The sequence below is a fragment of the Cetorhinus maximus genome, chromosome 33, assembly GCF_964194155.1.
Source record: "Cetorhinus maximus chromosome 33, sCetMax3.hap1.1, whole genome shotgun sequence".
Taxonomy (NCBI): domain Eukaryota; kingdom Metazoa; phylum Chordata; class Chondrichthyes; order Lamniformes; family Cetorhinidae; genus Cetorhinus; species Cetorhinus maximus.
Window position 1 is genome coordinate 8,365,060 of NC_135911.1, and position 17,590 is coordinate 8,382,649.

Consider the following 17,590-nt stretch of genomic DNA (forward strand, 5'->3'; position numbering starts at 1 on the left):
TACACATCAGAAGCAGACTGTACACAGTCTGTACACCGGGAGCGGATGGTACACCGGGAACAGTCTATAACTGGGCACAGTCTGCACACCAGGAACAAATTGTACACTGGGAACAGATTGTACACTAGGAGCAGGCTGTACACCAGGAACAGTCTGTACACCAGGCACAGTCTGTAACTGGACAGAGACTATAAATGGGCACAGGCTACACTGTGTGCAGTCTGTACACAGGGAACAGACTGTGCACTGGGCACAGACTGTAGTTGGGCACAGATTGTACACCAGGCACAGTCTGTGCACCAGACACAGTCAGTATCTGGGGACAAACTTTAACTGGGCACAGCCTGTAAAGCACGCACAGACTATACACTGGGCACAGACTGTACACTGCGCATAGTGCATATAAATAACTCCTGTTATTCACTCTGGCCATTTCTTTCATTTCATCTCTCCATTTCTCTCTCCATCTGACCATCTCTCTCAGTCTTTCTATCTGTTTTTCTATGTATCTGACTTTTTTTTGTTCTCTTTTTCACTCTCTCTCTATCCATCTCTCGCTCCCTTTCTCATTCTCTATCCGTCACTCTCTCTCTATCCATCTCTCTCTTTCTCTCTCTATCTCTCTCTCTCTATATATATATATGCATATCTGCCTCTCTCCCACCTCTATCCGTCTCTCTCTCTCCGTCTCACTCTCTCTCTATCTGCCTCTCCCTCTCTCTCATTCTTTATCTGTCTGTCTGACAGCTTCTCTCTCTCTCTCTATCTAATTCTCTCCCTCTCATTCTTTATCTGTCTGTCTGACAGCTTCTCTCTCTCTCTCTCTATCTAATTCTCTCCCTCTCATTCTCTATCTGTCTGTCTGACAGCTTCTCTCTCTCTCTCTCTCTCTCTATCTGATTCTCTCTCTCTCATTCTCTATCCATCTCTCCCTCTCCAGCTGTCTCTTCTCTAGCTCTCTATCCCGCTCTCGCTCACACTATGCCTTTGTCTGTCTAGCTGCATCTCTCTCTCTCTCACTCTTGCTCTCTATCTGCCCCCCTTCTTCTCTCATTCTGTATTCACCTCTCTCGTTCTCTCTCTCTCTCTCTCCCATTCTCTCTCTCTCTTCCTCTCATTCTCTATCTGTCTCTCTTTCTCTCCCTCACTTTATCTGCTTCTTCCTCTCTCTCATTCTATCCATATTTCCCTCTCTTGCTTTCTCTCTCTCTGTCTCAGTTCACATGAGTTTGTCTCACGTTCCTTATTTTCCTATCACACGTTCCCTTCCTCATTCTTGCCCTGTCCACATTATTTATGCATTTCTCTCTCGTTCTATTTTTCTCACGCCGCTCGCACAGTCTGCCTCTCTTTCCAGGGGGATGTCCCAGCTGCTCCCACAGGGATGTAGAAACATGGGAATGTGTGGGCAACGACCCTAGACCCTCATCCATCTAGACCACTTCCGAGCATTCCGCTGGTCACCGAACACAATGAGAATGGGGGTCATTGACCACTCATTCTGGTCAGCCATGCCAAAAAAAAAAGATACACTTTCTAATTCTTCTGGACTTTAGAAGCCAATAAACTGCTTAATCCTATTAAGACAATGGAGGACCAGCTCCGGTATACAAACTTGCATTGCACCCAAGTGAGATAAAAAGGGAGCATACACTCAGACGCCTCCCTCCCCCCCACCCACCCACCCACCCCCGGGGAGCGTGAAAGTCCCCATCTCCTTTTGACCTTCACACAATCCTGAAACGCTTCTAGAGATGTCAAAATGCAACTGCCTGTTTTAAGCACAATGACGATGGCAGATGTGGATTCATCGAATTCCTCTTGAATATACAGCCAGCGAGGCTTTAAGGACTGTTTAACCAGGCCAGAGGCATCAAAGATCAGAATGCTGGCTGAAAGGCTGCAGAGAAGCTGTGTTCTCCCTGTCTCTCTCTCTCTCTCTCTCTCTCTCTCTTTCTCTCTCGAAAGTATTGTGCCAGGGTTTCCTAAGTAACCAAGTGGAGAAGGGAAATCTACTGCAAGCTGAGACCTTAAGGGAAATCTGCTACAAGCAACTACGGTCAAGGAGAAAACTAAACAAAACAGCACAACATGGAATCACCACACCGAGACCAGCCAAAGAACAACTAACCGTACACTCCTTCATGAACTGTAAAGAAACAAGTATTGCTGGGAAAAGAGGCATGTCTAAACTTTTCGTCTTGCACGTCATCGGGACACTTCACAAGAATCCCTGTATCAGGGAGCAAACAACAATTTATACTGTAGGTGAAGAGAGCGCTGGTTGATTGGCCAAGTGGCGTTGTCATGGAGAATGCACCAGTGATGGTCACTCACAGTTAGCTGACGAGCATTGTTTGAAATTTAAACCAGGCAGCTTGACCCTGATTGGTCAAGGCATTGCCCTGAGGAATGGATCAGCGAATGGCTGTCACTTATTTTGCTGAGCTGAAACAGGTGCAGTGTGAGTGCGTGTCTGCAAGGAACAGGGCCCCGTGTATTAATACACATAGCTTCCAGGACATGCAAATGCACCACGTTGTGAGCCCCGCTGACGATCTTGAATTGATTGTCAACGTAATTCTTCGCACATTGAGGGTTATTTAGCAAATGTTGTCTAATCACGGAATCACATTTAATTGTAGACGCTGTGTTTTGAGCCTTGCAAGCTCGGGCTGGTTGGGTACGGTCTGCACCCTGTCCAATGCGAACAACAGCTGGGACACGCTGTTTAATACGATCCGCCAGTCTTTGGGACATAACAGCCTACAAACAATACTTGGCAGTTAACTGTCAGTCACCATCACTGGTGCATTCTCCATGGCAACGCCACTCGCCAACCAATCAGCACTCTCTTCTCATACAGTATAAATTGTTGCCTACCCCCTTAAATGGGTATTTGTGCAAAGTGTCCTGACGTGTGCAGATCTTTGACATGTCTCTTTATTCAGCAATACTCAAGCTCTGTACAATCAAACCAATATTTGTAAGAAGGCGTTAACCCTATCCTCTTGTTCTTCTATCTGTACTAATGTGTGTGTGTGTGTGCCTGTGTGTGTGTGTGTGTGTGTGTGTATGTGTTTGTGTATGTGTGTGTGTGTGTGTGTGTGAGTGTGTATGTGTGTGTGTGGGAGTGTGTCTGTGTGTGTGTGGGAGCGTGTCTGTGTGTGTGTGTGTGTGTGTGTTTGTGTGTGTGGGAGTGTGTGTGTGTGGGAGTGTGTGTCTGTGTGTGGGAGTGTGTGTGTGTCTGTGTGTGTGGGAGTGTGTGTGTGTGGGAGTGTGTGTCTGTGTGTGGGAGTGTGTGTGTCTGTGTGTGTGGGAGTGTGTGTGTGTGTGGGAGTGTGTGCCTGTGTGTTTTTGTGTGTGTGTGTGTCTGTGTCTGTGTGTGTGTGTGTGAGTGTGTGTCTGTGTCTGTGCTTGTGTGTGTGGGAGTGTGTGTCTGTGTGTCTGTGTCTGTGTTTGTGTGTGTGGGAGTGTGTGTCTGTGTGTCTGTGTCTGTGTTTGTGTGTGTGGGGGTGTGTGTGTCTGTGTGTGTGGGAGTGTATGTCTGTGTGTGTGGGGGTGTGTGTGTCTGTGTGTGTGTTTGTGTGTGTGTGTGTGTTGGGGGGTATGGGGATGGGGGTGGGGTGCAGTCCAGGGAATGTGTGAGATGCATGAATGGTGGTTGCGATTTATTTAGTTTTTTAATTCAGGAAATATTTTCAATAAACCCTATCTCGTTCTTTGTTTATAGTCAGAAAACCTGTCTGGCTAATTCTTTACAATCTGATTGTGTAAATAGTGCGACTTCTGCAATAGTGTTGGCAAAGCACATCCTCTAAAATCACAAAAGACCCTGAGACCCTCAGGCCTGGAGTGGGAGAATAGGGGAGACATTTTGCCCCTTCCCCTCCCCTCTCAGGTGGTTGTGACACCAGTCAGTAGCGACAGGGGTTCAACAGAACCAGGCATCAGGCAAAGGAATTCCCCAGAATTTCGAAACACTAGGCCCAAACTTATCTGTTCCTCCCGAGGCAAGTTAGACCCACACACCAGCCCCAAAACATTCATAGACAGGAGCCCCAAAATGTTACTTTCCAAAAGATATCAAGAGGAAGAAGAGACAGAGATGGATAGAAAGATAGAGGTTTTGAAAGAGGGAGAGGGAGAGGGAAAGAAAGAGAAATGGAGATAGAGAGAGAGAGAGAGAGAGAGAGAAAGAATTTGGAAGGGAGATAGAGATGGAGAGAAAATTAGCGAGATGGAGAGTGTGAAAGAAAAAGAGAGAAAAGGAGGGAGGGAAGGAAAGCAGGAGAAAGGGAGAGAGAGTTGGAGGGAGAGTGAGGGAGAAAGAGACAGAGAGGTGGAGAGAGAAAGAGTAGAAGAGAGAGATGTGGGAGAGAGAGATGGAGGGAGAGTTAGAGATGGAGAGAGAGTGGAAGGGTGAGAAGGAGGAGAAAGAGAAACAAAGAGATTGAGAACTAGAGAAGGCGCTAAAGATCAAGAAAGAGAGAGAGACCAGTGATGGAGAGAGGGAGAGAGAGTGATGAGGACAGAGAGAGAAAGGAAAAAGAGAGAACAGATAAAGATGGAGAGAGAGAGTAAGAAGGGGAAAAAGAGATGGAGAGAAAGACACCAGGAGAAAGACGGGTAGAGATAGAGGGAAAGGTAGAGAGAAAGAGAGAGACAAATAGTGACCTAGAGAGGGAGAGAGATAGAGATAGAGAGGGAGAGAGATAGAGATAGAGATGGAGAGAGATAGAGATAGAGATGGAGAGAGATAGAGATAGAGATGGAGAGAGGTAGAGATAGAGAGAGAGAGAGATAGAGATAGAGATGGAGAGAGGTAGAGATAGAGATGGAGAGAGGTAGAGATAGAGATGGAGAGAGATAGAGATAGAGATGGAGAGAGATAGAGATAGAGATGGAGAGAGATAGAGATATGGAGAGAGGTAGAGATAGAGATGGAGAGAGATAGAGATAGAGATGGAGAGAGATAGAGATAGAGATGGAGAGAGATAGAGATAGAGATGGAGAGAGGTAGAGATAGAGATGGAGAGAGGTAGAGACAGAGATGGAGAGAGAAAGAGTAGAAGAGAGAGATGTGGGAGAGAGAGATGGAGGGAGAGTTAGAGATGGAGAGAGAGTGGAAGGGTGAGAAGGAGGAGAAAGAGAAACAAAGAGATTGAGAACTAGAGAAGGCGCTAAAGATCAAGAAAGAGAGAGAGACCAGTGATGGAGAGAGGGAGAGAGAGTGATGAGGACAGAGAGAGAAAGAAAAAAGAGAGAACAGATAAAGATGGAGAGAGAGAGTAAGAGAGGGGGAAAAAGAGATGGAGAGAAAGACACCAGGAGAAAGACGGGTAGAGATAGAGGGAAAGGTAGAGAGAAAGAGAGAGACAAATAGTGACCTAGAGAGGGAGAGAGATAGAGATAGAGATGGAGAGAGGTAGAGATAGAGATGGAGAGAGGTAGAGATAGAGATGGAGAGAGATAGAGATAGAGATGGAGAGAGATAGAGATGGAGAGAGGTAGAGATAGAGATGGAGAGAGATAGAGATAGAGATGGAGAGAGAAATAAAGAGACAGAGAGAGGCATGAAGGAGATGGAGGGAGTGAGAGAGAGAGAGAGAGATAATTGAGGGTGAAGCCATGGGCACCCTCTCCCTCCCAGGGCTCACTCAGTAAGGATTCGGAGTGGGAATGTCTGATGTAAGGAAGGGAGGTCGAGGAACTTTCTCCAGTGGAGTGGCTCAGTTTCAAACTTCCCCCCGGCCGGCAGTGCTCCCCATCTTAGCTTAAAAAGTGGGCCTTAAAGCCAGTGGAGGGCCCTTCTGACCGATGTATTTACCCCTCACCCACCCTGCTGCTCGCAACGCCCAGAAACAGACGGCAACAAAAATAAACCCACCCCCCCCAGCCCGATCACAATTCTCCTCGACGCTTCCCCAACAGTAAAGCCACAAAATTTTGACTCACGTGTCTCCGTCCTCGTCCTGCCTGGTGGCCATGGCGATGTCGGAGGCCAGGAGGTGGTCCTGGGTGTGGAGTTGGAGGCAGGGCCCGGGGTGGAAGCCGGGGAGCGGGCCGATGGGGAGGGGGTGCGTGGGCACGGGGCAGATGGGGAAGGAAGTGGGCGGGAGGCGGGACTTGGCCACACCTGTGGGAGACGGGGAAGAGGGAGAAACACAAGGGTCAGCACAGGAGGAATCCCCGATCCGGCGTCCGCGGAAAAACCCAACGCACTCGCGGCGACTGCCGGCCCAATTGATTAACCGCGACTCTGTGGGAGCTTGCTGAGCACGAATTGGCGTTTCCAACATTACAACAGCGCCCACGTTCCAATAAGCACTTCGTCCACTGTGAAATGCTTTGGGGTATCCTGAGGTTGTGAAAGGTGCCATGGAAATGCCAGTCCTTCTCTCTCCCTCTATTTCCTTACTCTGTATCTAACCCCGTGTTGTACCTGTCCTGGGAGTGTTTGATGGGGACGGTGTAGAGGGAGCTTTACTCTGTACCTAACCCCGTGCTGTACCTGTCCTGGGAGTGTTTGATGGGGACAGTGTAGAGGGAGCTTTACTCTGTATCTAACCCCGTGCTATACCGGTCCTGGGAGTGTTTGATGGGGACAGTGTAGAGGGAGCTTTACTCTGTATCTAACCCCGTGCTGTACCGGTCCTGGGAGTGTTTGATGGGGACAGTGTAGAGGGAGCTTTACTCTGTATCTAACCCCGTGTTGTACCTGTCCTGGGAGTGTTTGATGGGGACAGTGTAGAGGGAGATTTACTCTGTATCTAACCCCGTGCTGTACCTGTCCTGGGAGTGTTTGATGGGGACAGTGTAGAGGGAGCTTTACTCTGTATCTAACCCCGTGTTGTACCTGTCCTGGGAGTGTTTGATGGGGACAGTGTAGAGGGAGCTTTACTCTGTATCTAACCCCGTGCTGTACCTGTCCTGGGAGTGTTTGATGGGGACGGTGAAGGGAGGGTTGTAGGGTCTGGAGGAGGTTACAGAGGTAGGGAGTGTTGTAGGGACTGGAGGAGGTTACAGAGCTAGGGAGGGTTGTAGGGGCTGGAGGAGGTTACAGAGATAGGGAGGGTTGTACGGGCTGGAGGAGGTTACAGAGATAGGGAGTGTTGTAGGGGCTGGAGGAGGTTACAGAGATAGGGAGGGTTGTAGGGGCTGGAGGAGGTTACAGAGATAGTGAGGGTTGTAGTGGCTGGAGGAGTTTACAGAGATAGGGAGTGTTGTAAGGATTGGAGGAGGTTACAGAGATAGGGAGGGTTGTAGGGGCTGGAGGAGGTTACAGAGATAGGGAGGGTTGTAGGGGCTGGAGGAGGTTACAGAGATAGGGGGTGTTGTAAGGATTGGAGGAGGTTACAGAGATAGGGAGGGTTGTAGGGGCTGGAGGAGGTTACAGAAAAAAGGAGAGTTGTAGAGGCTGGAGGAGGTTACAGAGATAGGGAGGGTTGTAGGGGCTGGAGGAGGTTACAGAGATAGGGAGGGCTGTAGGGGCTGGAGGAGGTTACAGAGATATGGAGGGTTTTAAGGATTGGAGGAGGTTACAGAGATTGGGAGGGTTGTAGGGGCTGGAGGAGGTAACAGAGATAGGGAGAGTTGTAGGGGCTGGAGGAGGTTACAGAGATAGGGAGGGTTGTAGGGGCTGGAGGAGGTTACAGAGATAGGGAGGGTTTTAAGGATTGGAGGAGGTTACAGAGATAGGGAGGGTTGTGGGGGCTGGAGGAGGTAACAGAGATAGGGAGGGTTGTAGGGGCTGGAGGAGGTTACAGAGATAGGGAGGGTCGTAGGGGCTGGAGGAGGTTACAGAGATAGGGAGGGTCGTAGGGGCTGGAGGAGGTTACAGAGATAGGGAGGGTCGTAGGTGCTGGAGGAGGTTACAGAGATAGGGAGGGTTGTAGGGGTTGGAGGAGGTTACAGAGATAGGGAGGGTCGCAGGGGCTGGAGGAGGTTACAGAGATAGGGAGGGTCGTAGGGGCTGGAGGAGGTTACAGAGATAGGGCGGGGTGGTGGATGGGAGTGTGGGGCTGCAAGGCCATGGAGCCATTTAAATACAAGGGTGAGAATTTTACAATTGGGGCATTGGCGGACTGTGAGCCGCGGCAGGTTAGTGAGCGGAAAGGGGGCTGAGGGCTGGGAAACGGGGCAGCGGGGTGAGTTTTGTATGAGCCAAGGTTTACGGAGGGTGGGATGTGGGAGAGCAGCCGGGAATGTGCTGGGATAGTCGAGTCGAGAGGTCACGGAGACAGGGAGGAGGTCTTCGGGAGCTGAGACGGGAACAAAGCCGGGCGATGTTACGGAGGTGGGAATGGGTGGTTTTGGTGAAGGGCTTGGAGATGAGCTCATAAGCCAACTCGGGGTCCAATAGGGGGGCAGTGTTGTGAACAGGCGCGTTTGGCCCTGGGGGAGCAGCAGGGGATGGAGTTGGACTTGGGGGAATGGGAATTCTACAATGCATCAACATTTACATTTTGTGGGGAGTGGGGAACAAACTGAAGGCTGTCATTCACAGAAGACAACACAGGACTCACACGAGCTAGTTGAACCTGATTGTCTGGAGGGTTACTTGTGATCACCCTTTAATGGGATGCCAGTTATCAGCAGTAAGAGCGTCTAAGGCAACGCAAAGATGAACATGCCTCAGATTTGCATACACTGCTTTGATAGTCACCACAGGCAGTGAAAAGCGCCTGAAGTGTTCATACATTTACCTGCAACTGAGCAACATATTAAGGCATTTCTCGTAATTGACAGATGTGCATAAGGAAGGAAGGGGACGGATCACTGAGTCAGGGAGTCTGCATCGTTAACAATCATTTCTGGGAGCATTCACCCAAGTGCGCTTCACGTTGTATCTAACCCCGTGCTGTACCTGTCCTGGGAGTGTTTGATGGGGACAGTGTAGAGGGAGCTTTACTCTGTATCTAACCCCGTGCTGTACCTGTCCTGGGAGTGTTTGATGGGGACGGTGTAGAGGGAGCTTTACTCTGTATCTAACCCCGTGCTGTACCTGTCCTGGGAGTGTTTGATGGGGACAGTGTAGAGGGAGCTTTACTCTGTATCTAACCCCGTGCTGTACCTGTCCTGGGAGTGTTTGATGGGGACAGTGTAGAGGGAGCTTTACTCTGTATCTATCCCCATGCTGTACCTGTCCTAGGAGTGTTTGATGGGGACAGTGTAGAGGGAGCTTTACTCTGTATCTAACCCCGTGCTGTACCTGTCCTGGGAGTGTTTGATGGGGACGGTGTACAGGGAGCTTTACTCTCTATCTAACCCCGTGCTCTACCTGTCCTGGGAGTGTTTGATGGGGACAGTGTAGAGGGAGCTTTACTCTGTATCTAACCCCGTGCTCTACCTGTCCTGGGAGTGTTTGATGGGGACAGTGTAGAGGGAGCTTTACTCTGTATCTAACCCCGTGCTGTACCTGTCCTGGGAGTGTTTGATGGGGACAGCGTAGAGGAAGCTTTACTCTGTATCTAACGCCGTGCTGTACCTGCCCTTGGGAGTGTTTGATGGGGACAGTGTAGAGGGAGCTTTACTCTGTATCTAACGCCGTGCTGTACCTGCCCTTGGGAGTGTTTGATGGGGACAGTGTAGAGGGAGCTTTACTCTGTATCTAACCCCGTGCTGTACCTGTCCTGGGAGTGTTTGATGGGGACGGTGTAGAGGGAGCTTTACTCTGTATCTAACCCCGTGCTGTACCTGTCCTGGGAGTGTTTGATGGGGACAGCGTAGAGGAAGCTTTACTCTGTATCTAACGCCGTGCTGTACCTGCCCTTGGGAGTGTTTGATGGGGACAGTGTAGAGGGAGCTTTACTCTGTATCTAACGCCGTGCTGTACCTGCCCTTGGGAGTGTTTGCAGAGTGTGGAGCAGTTGTGACCCAGGGCTTGTGTTTTGCCTATTTTGATCTGTTGTTGCCAAAAACCCCCCAGCTTTAATTAATCCAACGTTTCACATGATAAAACAATCGAGTGAAAGTGAGGGGAATTTGAGACTATTGCATGCTTCAGCGCTGTGTGTGCCTGTCTGGCCAATGTTGTGGTGTTCCTTTTGCACACAGGGTCTCAGAACCATGCGGAATTGGCAGGCAGGCGCTTGGAAAGCCCCCTCGTAAATCTCACGTGACCGCTCGACAAGCCCCAGTCAGAGACAGCGACCCAAACAGATTCTCTGCTCTCCATTGCTGTTCTACCTCCTGCCCGGTGGACTGGGCACAGGACTGGCCGTTGGTGGGGACTCGCTCAGGAATGGTTCCGCGGACGGAGTTCTCTCCACTGTGGCTCAGTGGGTGGCCCTCTCACCCTCACCCCCCCAACCCCCGAGTCACAAGATCAGGGGTTCAAGTCCCGCTCAGGGAACTCGAGGCGGTGGCCTGGAGGTATTGTCAACAGCCTGGTGCTCTAGAGACTCCAGGGTGACTCTCTGAGGATGCGGGAACCATTGTTAATTGTTGTAAAAGCCCCATCTGGATCATTAACCCCCTTTGGGGAAGGACAGAAAATCGACACGTGACTCCGGACCCCAGCAACTTGTGTTTGACTCTTAAACTTCCCTCCAAAGAAGGGCAATTAGGGATGGGCAATAAATGCTGGCCTAGCCAGCGACACCCACATCCCTTGAATGAATTTTTAACAATACAGAATTGAGACTGAGGGAGCACTGCCCTGTGGGATGGTCAGTACCGAGGGACTGTCGGAGGGTCAGTACCGAGGGAGTGCTGCACTGTCGGAGGGTCAGTACTGAGGGAGAGCTGCACTGTCGGAGGGTCGGTACTGAGGGAGCGCTGCACTGTCGGAGGGTCGGTATTGAGGGAGTGCTGCACTGTCGGAGGGTCAGTACTGAGAGAGTGCTGCACTGTCAGAGGGTCAGTACTGAAGGAGTGCTGCACTGTCAGAGGGTCAGTACTGAGGGAGTGCTGCACTGTCGGAGGGTCAGTACTGAGGGAGTGCAGCCCTGTCAGAGGGTCAGTACTGAGAGAGTGCTGCACTGTCGGAGTGTCGGTACTGAGAGAGTGCTGCACTGTCGGAGGGTCGGTACTGAGGGAGCGCTGCACTGTCGGAGGGTCAGTACTGAGAGAGTTCTGCACTGTCAGAGGGTCAGTACTGAAGGAGTGGTGCACTGTCGGAGGGTCAGTACTGAGGGAGTTCTGCACTGTCGGAGGGTCGGTACTGAGGGAGTGATGAACTGTCAGAGCGTCAGTACTGAGGGAGTGTTGCACTGTCGGATGGTCAGTACTGAGGGAGTGCTGCACTGTCGGAGGGTCAGTACTGAGGGAGTGCTGCACTGTCAGGGGGTCAGTACTGAGGGAGCGCTGCACTGTCGGAGGGTCGGTATTGAGGGAGTGCTGCACTGTCGGAGGGTCAGTACTGAGAGAGTGCTGCACTGTCGGAGGGTCAGTACTGAGGGAGCGCTGCACTGTCGGAGGGTCAGTACTGAGAGAGTGCTGCACTGTCAGAGGGTCAGTACTGAGAGAGTGCTGCACTGTCAGAGGGTCAGTACTGAAGGAGTGGTGCACTGTCGGAGGGTCAGTACTGAGGGAGCTCTGCACTGTCGGAGGATCGGTACAGAGGGAGCGCTGCACTGTCGGAGGGTCAGTACTGAGGGAGCGCTGCACTGTCGGAGGGTCGGTACTGAGGGAGCGCTGCACTGTCAGAGGGTCAGTACTGAGGGAGTGCTGCACTCTCAGAGGGTCAGTACTGAGGGAGCGCTGCACTGTCGGTGGGTGAGTACTGAGGGAGTGCTGCACTGTCGGAGGGTCAATACTGAGGGAGTGCTGCACTGTTGGAGGGTCAGTACTGAGGGAGTGCTGCACTGTCGGAGGGTCAGTACTGAGGGAGTGCTGCACTGTCAGAGGGTCAGTACTGAGGGAGTGCTGCACTGTCGGAGGGTCAGTACTGAGGGAGTGCTGCACTGTCGGAGGGTCAGTACTGAGGGAGTGCTGCACTGTTGGAGGGTCGGTACTGAGACGGTGCTGCAGTTTCTGAGCTTTCAGGGATGAGGTGAAACATTAAACCAAGGTACTGCCTGCTATCTCAGCTCGATGCTGTGGCTGTGACTGTTATTTGAAGAAGGGGGAATTCTTTGTGATCTCCTGGGTCTAATGTTAACATCATCAACAAACAGATCAAGTGTGAGTTTACTGTGCAGAATGCTCCTACCACTGTTCCTATATTATAACTGTGACCACACTCCTAACCAGTGTCACTGGCTCCCAGGTGCTTTGGGGTATGTGATTTGTCCATGGTGCTTTCTCAGCATGACCCCTGGCCAGAACAGGTTCATGGTGAACACAATAGTGAGCAAGTGGAACCAGAACCTTTCTCTCTCTCTGTCTCTCGGTCTCTCCCTCTCTCTCTCCTCACCTTTCTCTCTTTTTCTCCTTGTCTTTACCTCACTCTCTCTCTCTCCCTTCCTCGCTCCCACTTGTCTCCCCTTCCCCCTCCCTCACTCCCTCCCTCTCTCACTCCCTCCCTCAGGCTCTCCTCTGACCCTCAGTCCCTCCTCCCTCACTCTTCCTCTCATTCACTCTCCTCCTCCCCCACTCTCCCGCTCTCCCACTCTCCCCCTCCGTCACTCACCCCCTTCCTCACTCTCCCCTCCCTCATTCCCTCCCTCAGGCTCTCCTCCGACCCTCAGTCTCTCCTCCCTCACTCTTCCTCTCCTTCACTCTCCTCCTCCCCCACTCTCCCCCTCCCTTACTATCCTCCTCCCTCATTGCCCCCCTCGATCACTCTCCCCCACTCCCTCACTCTCCTCCTCCCACATTGCCCCTCTCAATCACTCTCCCCCTCCCTCACTCTCCTCCTCCTTCATTGCCCCCCTCGATCGCTCTCCCCCTCCCTCACTCTCCTCCTCCCTCATTGCTCTCCTCGATCGCTCTCCCCCTCCCTCACTCTCCTCCTCCCTCAGTGCCCCTCTCGATCACCCCCCCCCCCACTCCCTCTCTCTCCATCACCCCAACCCCCCCATCCTCAATCACTCTCCTGCTTCCCCAATTTACCCTCTTTCAGCCTAAAACTGGGACCTTCAGTTCCCCGTTGCGGCCTGCACTCTGACCCCCGCTGACCCCTGACCCCGCCCCTAAAGTGCTCGCCTCCCAGCCCCTCCCCCCCACCCTTTCCCCTTCCCCCTTCCCCCCCCCGGAAAACTCAACCTTCAGCTCCGACCTCCTCTTCATTAGTAGGGTCAGGTCGGAGAGCAGAGGTCAGGCGACTTGGCCTTTGAGTGACCTCACGTGAGTTGGCATGACCTACACTCATTCAGCCCTCTTTAACGCCGGGGCTGCTCAAGCTGGAGGGGAGCAGGGGTGGCGGTGCGGGGGGGTCAGCGGGGGAGGGTTGACCAGTGCCTGTGGTACCCTCACAGGGTTTGACAGGGGTGGAAATAGGGTGACTGGAGCCAACAACTCTCCCCACAGCCTGTGAGCCTGAGGGCCACAACAGGGAGCACTGCCACAGGAGGACCCACCAAGGCTCCTTGGGCAACCCCTCCCAAACCCACGGCCACCACCATCTAGAAGGACAAGGGCAGCAGACACATGGGGAACACCACCACCTGGAAGTTCCCCTCCAAGCCACTCACCATCCTGACTTGGAAATATATCGGCCGTTCCTTCACTGTCGCTGGGTCAAAACCCTGGAACTCCCTCCCTAACAGCGCTGTGGGTGTACCCACACCACAGGGACTGCAGCGGTTCAAGAAGGCAGCTCACCACCACCTTCTCAAGGGGGCAATTAGGGATGGGCAATAAATGCTGGGCCCAGCCAGCGAAGCCCACATCCTAGTGACGGCGTTTCTTACAAAACACTTTGGGTCACTCACACCACAGGGAGAGCACTGGTGGTGGGGAAGTAGGTTCAGCATTTAAAGGCACAGCACACCACCTTAACGATATATACACACACACACACACACACACACTCACTCACACACAATTTCACACACACACACATACACACACTCACTCACACACAATTTCACACACACACACATACACACACTCACTCACACACAATTTCACACACACACACATACATAGACTCAAACACACAGACAGGTACACACACACACATACATAGACTCAAACACGCAGACAGATACACACACACACATACACAGACTCAAACGCACAGACAGATACACACACACACATACATAGACTCAAACGCACAGACAGATACACACACACACACACGTACATAGACTCAAACGCACAGACAGATACACACACACATACACTGACTTAAACACACAGGCAGATACACACACACACACACACACACACGCGCACACACACATACACACAAACTCACATACACACAGACTCACACACTCACACAGACACGGATTCACACACATACTCACAGACCCAGACACACGTACACAAACACACACACACACACACAGTTATACATACTCAATCACACACACACACACATTCACACATACTTACACAGGCACACACACAATCATACACACACTCACAGACTCAAACATACAGACAGATACACACACACACGCGCACACACACAGACTCACACACACTCACACAGACACGGATTCACACACACACACACAATTATACATACTCACTCACACACACACTCACACACACACACACGGAGACAGCGATCAGGAGAGGGATGGGTCACTGAGGAGAGGAAATCTCTGTCCAGAACATTGCCCTCCGCCCACCCACCCACCCCCCCACCACCAGCCTCTGCCCAGCCTGTTCCCTCCACCCCCCCACACCCTCCCCGAAAGGGGGGCCAGTGCCCATTTAATACCAGCCACGGGGATGTCAGGCAGCAGAATGGGGGTCTTACCTGCGTAGCACGGGACCTGTAGCCTGTAGGGCATGTATATGGACTCCATGTAGGGGTATCCATTGGCGCTCGGCAGAGGGTTGGCCAGGAGCTGTTGTTGGTGCTGTTGCCCCCCGCCGCAGTAGTTGAAAGTGTCCTCGGGTTCGTCTTTCAACCGCACGGGCTGCTGGTGGTTGGCGCGAGGCTGCGCGCTGTCCTCTGGCAGACAGGGCACTTTCGGAGGGGCTGCCGGCTTCTCCTCTCCCTCGGCGGTGTAGGGTCTCTTCCTGGGTGGCAGGGAGATGTGGGGCCTGGCCGGCGCCCTGGTGCCCCCTTGGCCCTCCTGCTCCGAGGCCGGAGCTCTCCTCGCCCCTCCCTCGCCCTCGCCCGCCCCGGGGGCTGGTGGGCTGCCCTCCACCTCCACCTCCACCTCCTCCTCCTCCTCCATCTCCACCTCCTCCTCCTGCTCCTCGCACTCCATCCTCCCATCGCCCTTCCTCCTCTGGCCGGGTCCGCCCGGCGCCCACTGGCGCCAGCGGCCCCTCCCGGGGGCGGCCGTCGTCCATCCGGCCGGGACCCCCAACTTCTCCTGGCGCTGGACCCTCCTCAGCCGCAGGTCCAAGGGGGCCGGGCACACCTGCTGGTGCTGCTGGTGGTGCTGCTCCATGGCGCGCAGTGATGCCAGCCTCTTGCTGGGCACGACAGAGCCGGGATTCACGCACATGGGGACAGGGTGGGCGACCAGGGTCCCCTTGGCGGCCAGGGCGCTCGCTCCCTGCAGTCCAAGCGAGAGGAGAGCCTCACCAGCTCAGCTCAGGCAGCCGGGGAAGCCATGAATGGGTTGGGAGGTGGGTAGAGGGGGTGGTGGTGGGTGCCAACTGATAAGAAGCCGGCTGCCAGGGGGGTGTAGACTGGAGAGAGAGACTCGGAGAGCCCAGCAATGCCCAACGCTCGTTGCAAACACTTCCAGAAACACCGAGGTGGCTCATCAGCTAAACTCTTTCACAACACTGCTGAGTTGAGTCTGCTTGGACGCTCTTCCCCCCTCCTCTCTCTCTCTCTCTCTCTCTCTCTCTCTCACACACTCGCTCACTCACTCTCTCTCTCTGCAAATTCACAATGAGCGATCGGAAGTCAAACTGAAAGAAAATAAGGCTGGAGGGACTTCCCCTTTTGCTGGTTTATTATTGGGCAGAGTGAGAGCAGGAAAAGGGCGGACTCTCAAAGAACTCTCCGATTGTCGAACTGCTCCTCTTCGCCACCTCCCCCCCACCACCCCCACCAAACAAGGCAGGGGGGGGTGGGGAGGGGAGGTTGTGCAGGGAAGGTCAGCCTGGCCTGAGGAGACGGAGCCCCCTCAGGAGTTCCCCGGGATCCCCCTCCCTCCCTCCCTCCCTGCCCCCCTCTCTCACCTCCAGCTCTAACTCACTCGTCTTGATTTACGATGGGGGCACCCCCACTACCCCCTCAGCCCGGGGGTGAAGGGCCAGGGCAACTCACTGGATGCCAGCTGGGTATTAACCCTCCCCTGCCCCTCACCCTCTACTCCCCCGCCTCCCTCCCCCACACCCCACCCACCAACGCTCCCTCCCTCACTCCTCACTCCCTCCCTCACTCACTCCTTCCCTCGCCGACACCTCCCTCCCCCAGTCACTCCCCACTTCACTCACATTTAGCCTCGCCTCCTCACTCATTTCCTCACTCCCTCACCCTCTCTCCTACCCCCACTCCTACCATCATATACTCCCTCCCTCACTCCCTCCCTCACTCCCTCTCTCATTCACTCTCTTTCCCTCCCTACCTATAACTCCTGCACTGCCCTTTTACACTGAGCCCAACCTGACTGCAGCCTGACTCCAGACTGACTCCAGACTGACTGCAGACTGACTGCAGACTGACTCCAGCCTGGCTGCAGCCTGACTTCAGACTGACTCCAGACTGACTCCAGACTGACTGCAGCCTGACTTCGGACTTACTCCAGACTTACTCCAGACTTACTCCAGACTCACTCCAGACTGACTCCAGACTGACTTCAGACTTACTCCAGACTGACTCCAGACTGACTCCAGACTCACTCCAGGCTGACTTCAGATTGACTGCAGACTCACTCCAGCCTGACTTCAGACTCACTCCAGACTCTCTCCAGCCTGGCTCCAAACTGACTACAGACTCACTCCAGACGGACTCCAGACTCACTCCAGACTGACCCCAGCTTGGCTTCAAACTCGCTCCAAACTGACTCCGGACTCAATCCGGGATAACTCCAGACTGGCTCTGGGTCGCTCAGGGAAGCCGCCTCTGATCACAGATTCCTGGGAAGCAGCCGGGATCCCGGGAATATTCCCGCGACATATCCCGTTGATTGTTCCACAGGCCCAGGGAACATCCCCCTTGGACAATGAACACCTGAGCAGCTGAGGTCAAAACTGATCCCACCCACTCAAATCCTGCGCAAATTAACAAGGCAAACAGACAATGAGGCATTTAATATTCCGAGAACTCTCAGAATACTTACTTAATAAACTTCCTGGATCTTATTGCTCAATACTTTGGGCACAGATTGTGAGAAGCAGGATATCATGAACAGATAGAATGAAAGGGGAAATCAGATAAAGGAGTGAGGCTTATCACAAAGTGTCCCAGTCCAACATTATATTGGAGGCAATTGAGATGGAGATTAACCCTTTCACCCACCTCTCCCCAGTTACAGGCGCCGGGCAGCCTGTTCCCAGTGGAGGGGCTTAACCCTTTCGCCCACCTCTCCCCAGTTACAGACACCGGGCAGCC

The 17,590-nt window shown here is 53.0% G+C and overlaps 1 protein-coding gene across 1 annotated transcript in view; it reads right to left on the bottom strand.

The window, feature by feature from the left end:
- LOC144671552 (uncharacterized) overlaps window positions 1-17,590 on the bottom strand; it is a 67,764-nt gene that overhangs the window by 49,661 nt on the left and 513 nt on the right. Inside the window, exons 2-5 of the mRNA XM_078533505.1 lie at window positions 17,044-17,193; window positions 15,258-15,578; window positions 14,825-15,185; window positions 5,959-6,139 (exon numbers count right to left, since the gene is read on the bottom strand). Coding sequence (XP_078389631.1) covers window positions 5,959-6,139; window positions 14,825-15,185; window positions 15,258-15,578; window positions 17,044-17,193 — 1,013 coding nt within the window. The remainder of the gene's footprint in view (window positions 1-5,958; window positions 6,140-14,824; window positions 15,186-15,257; window positions 15,579-17,043; window positions 17,194-17,590) is intronic.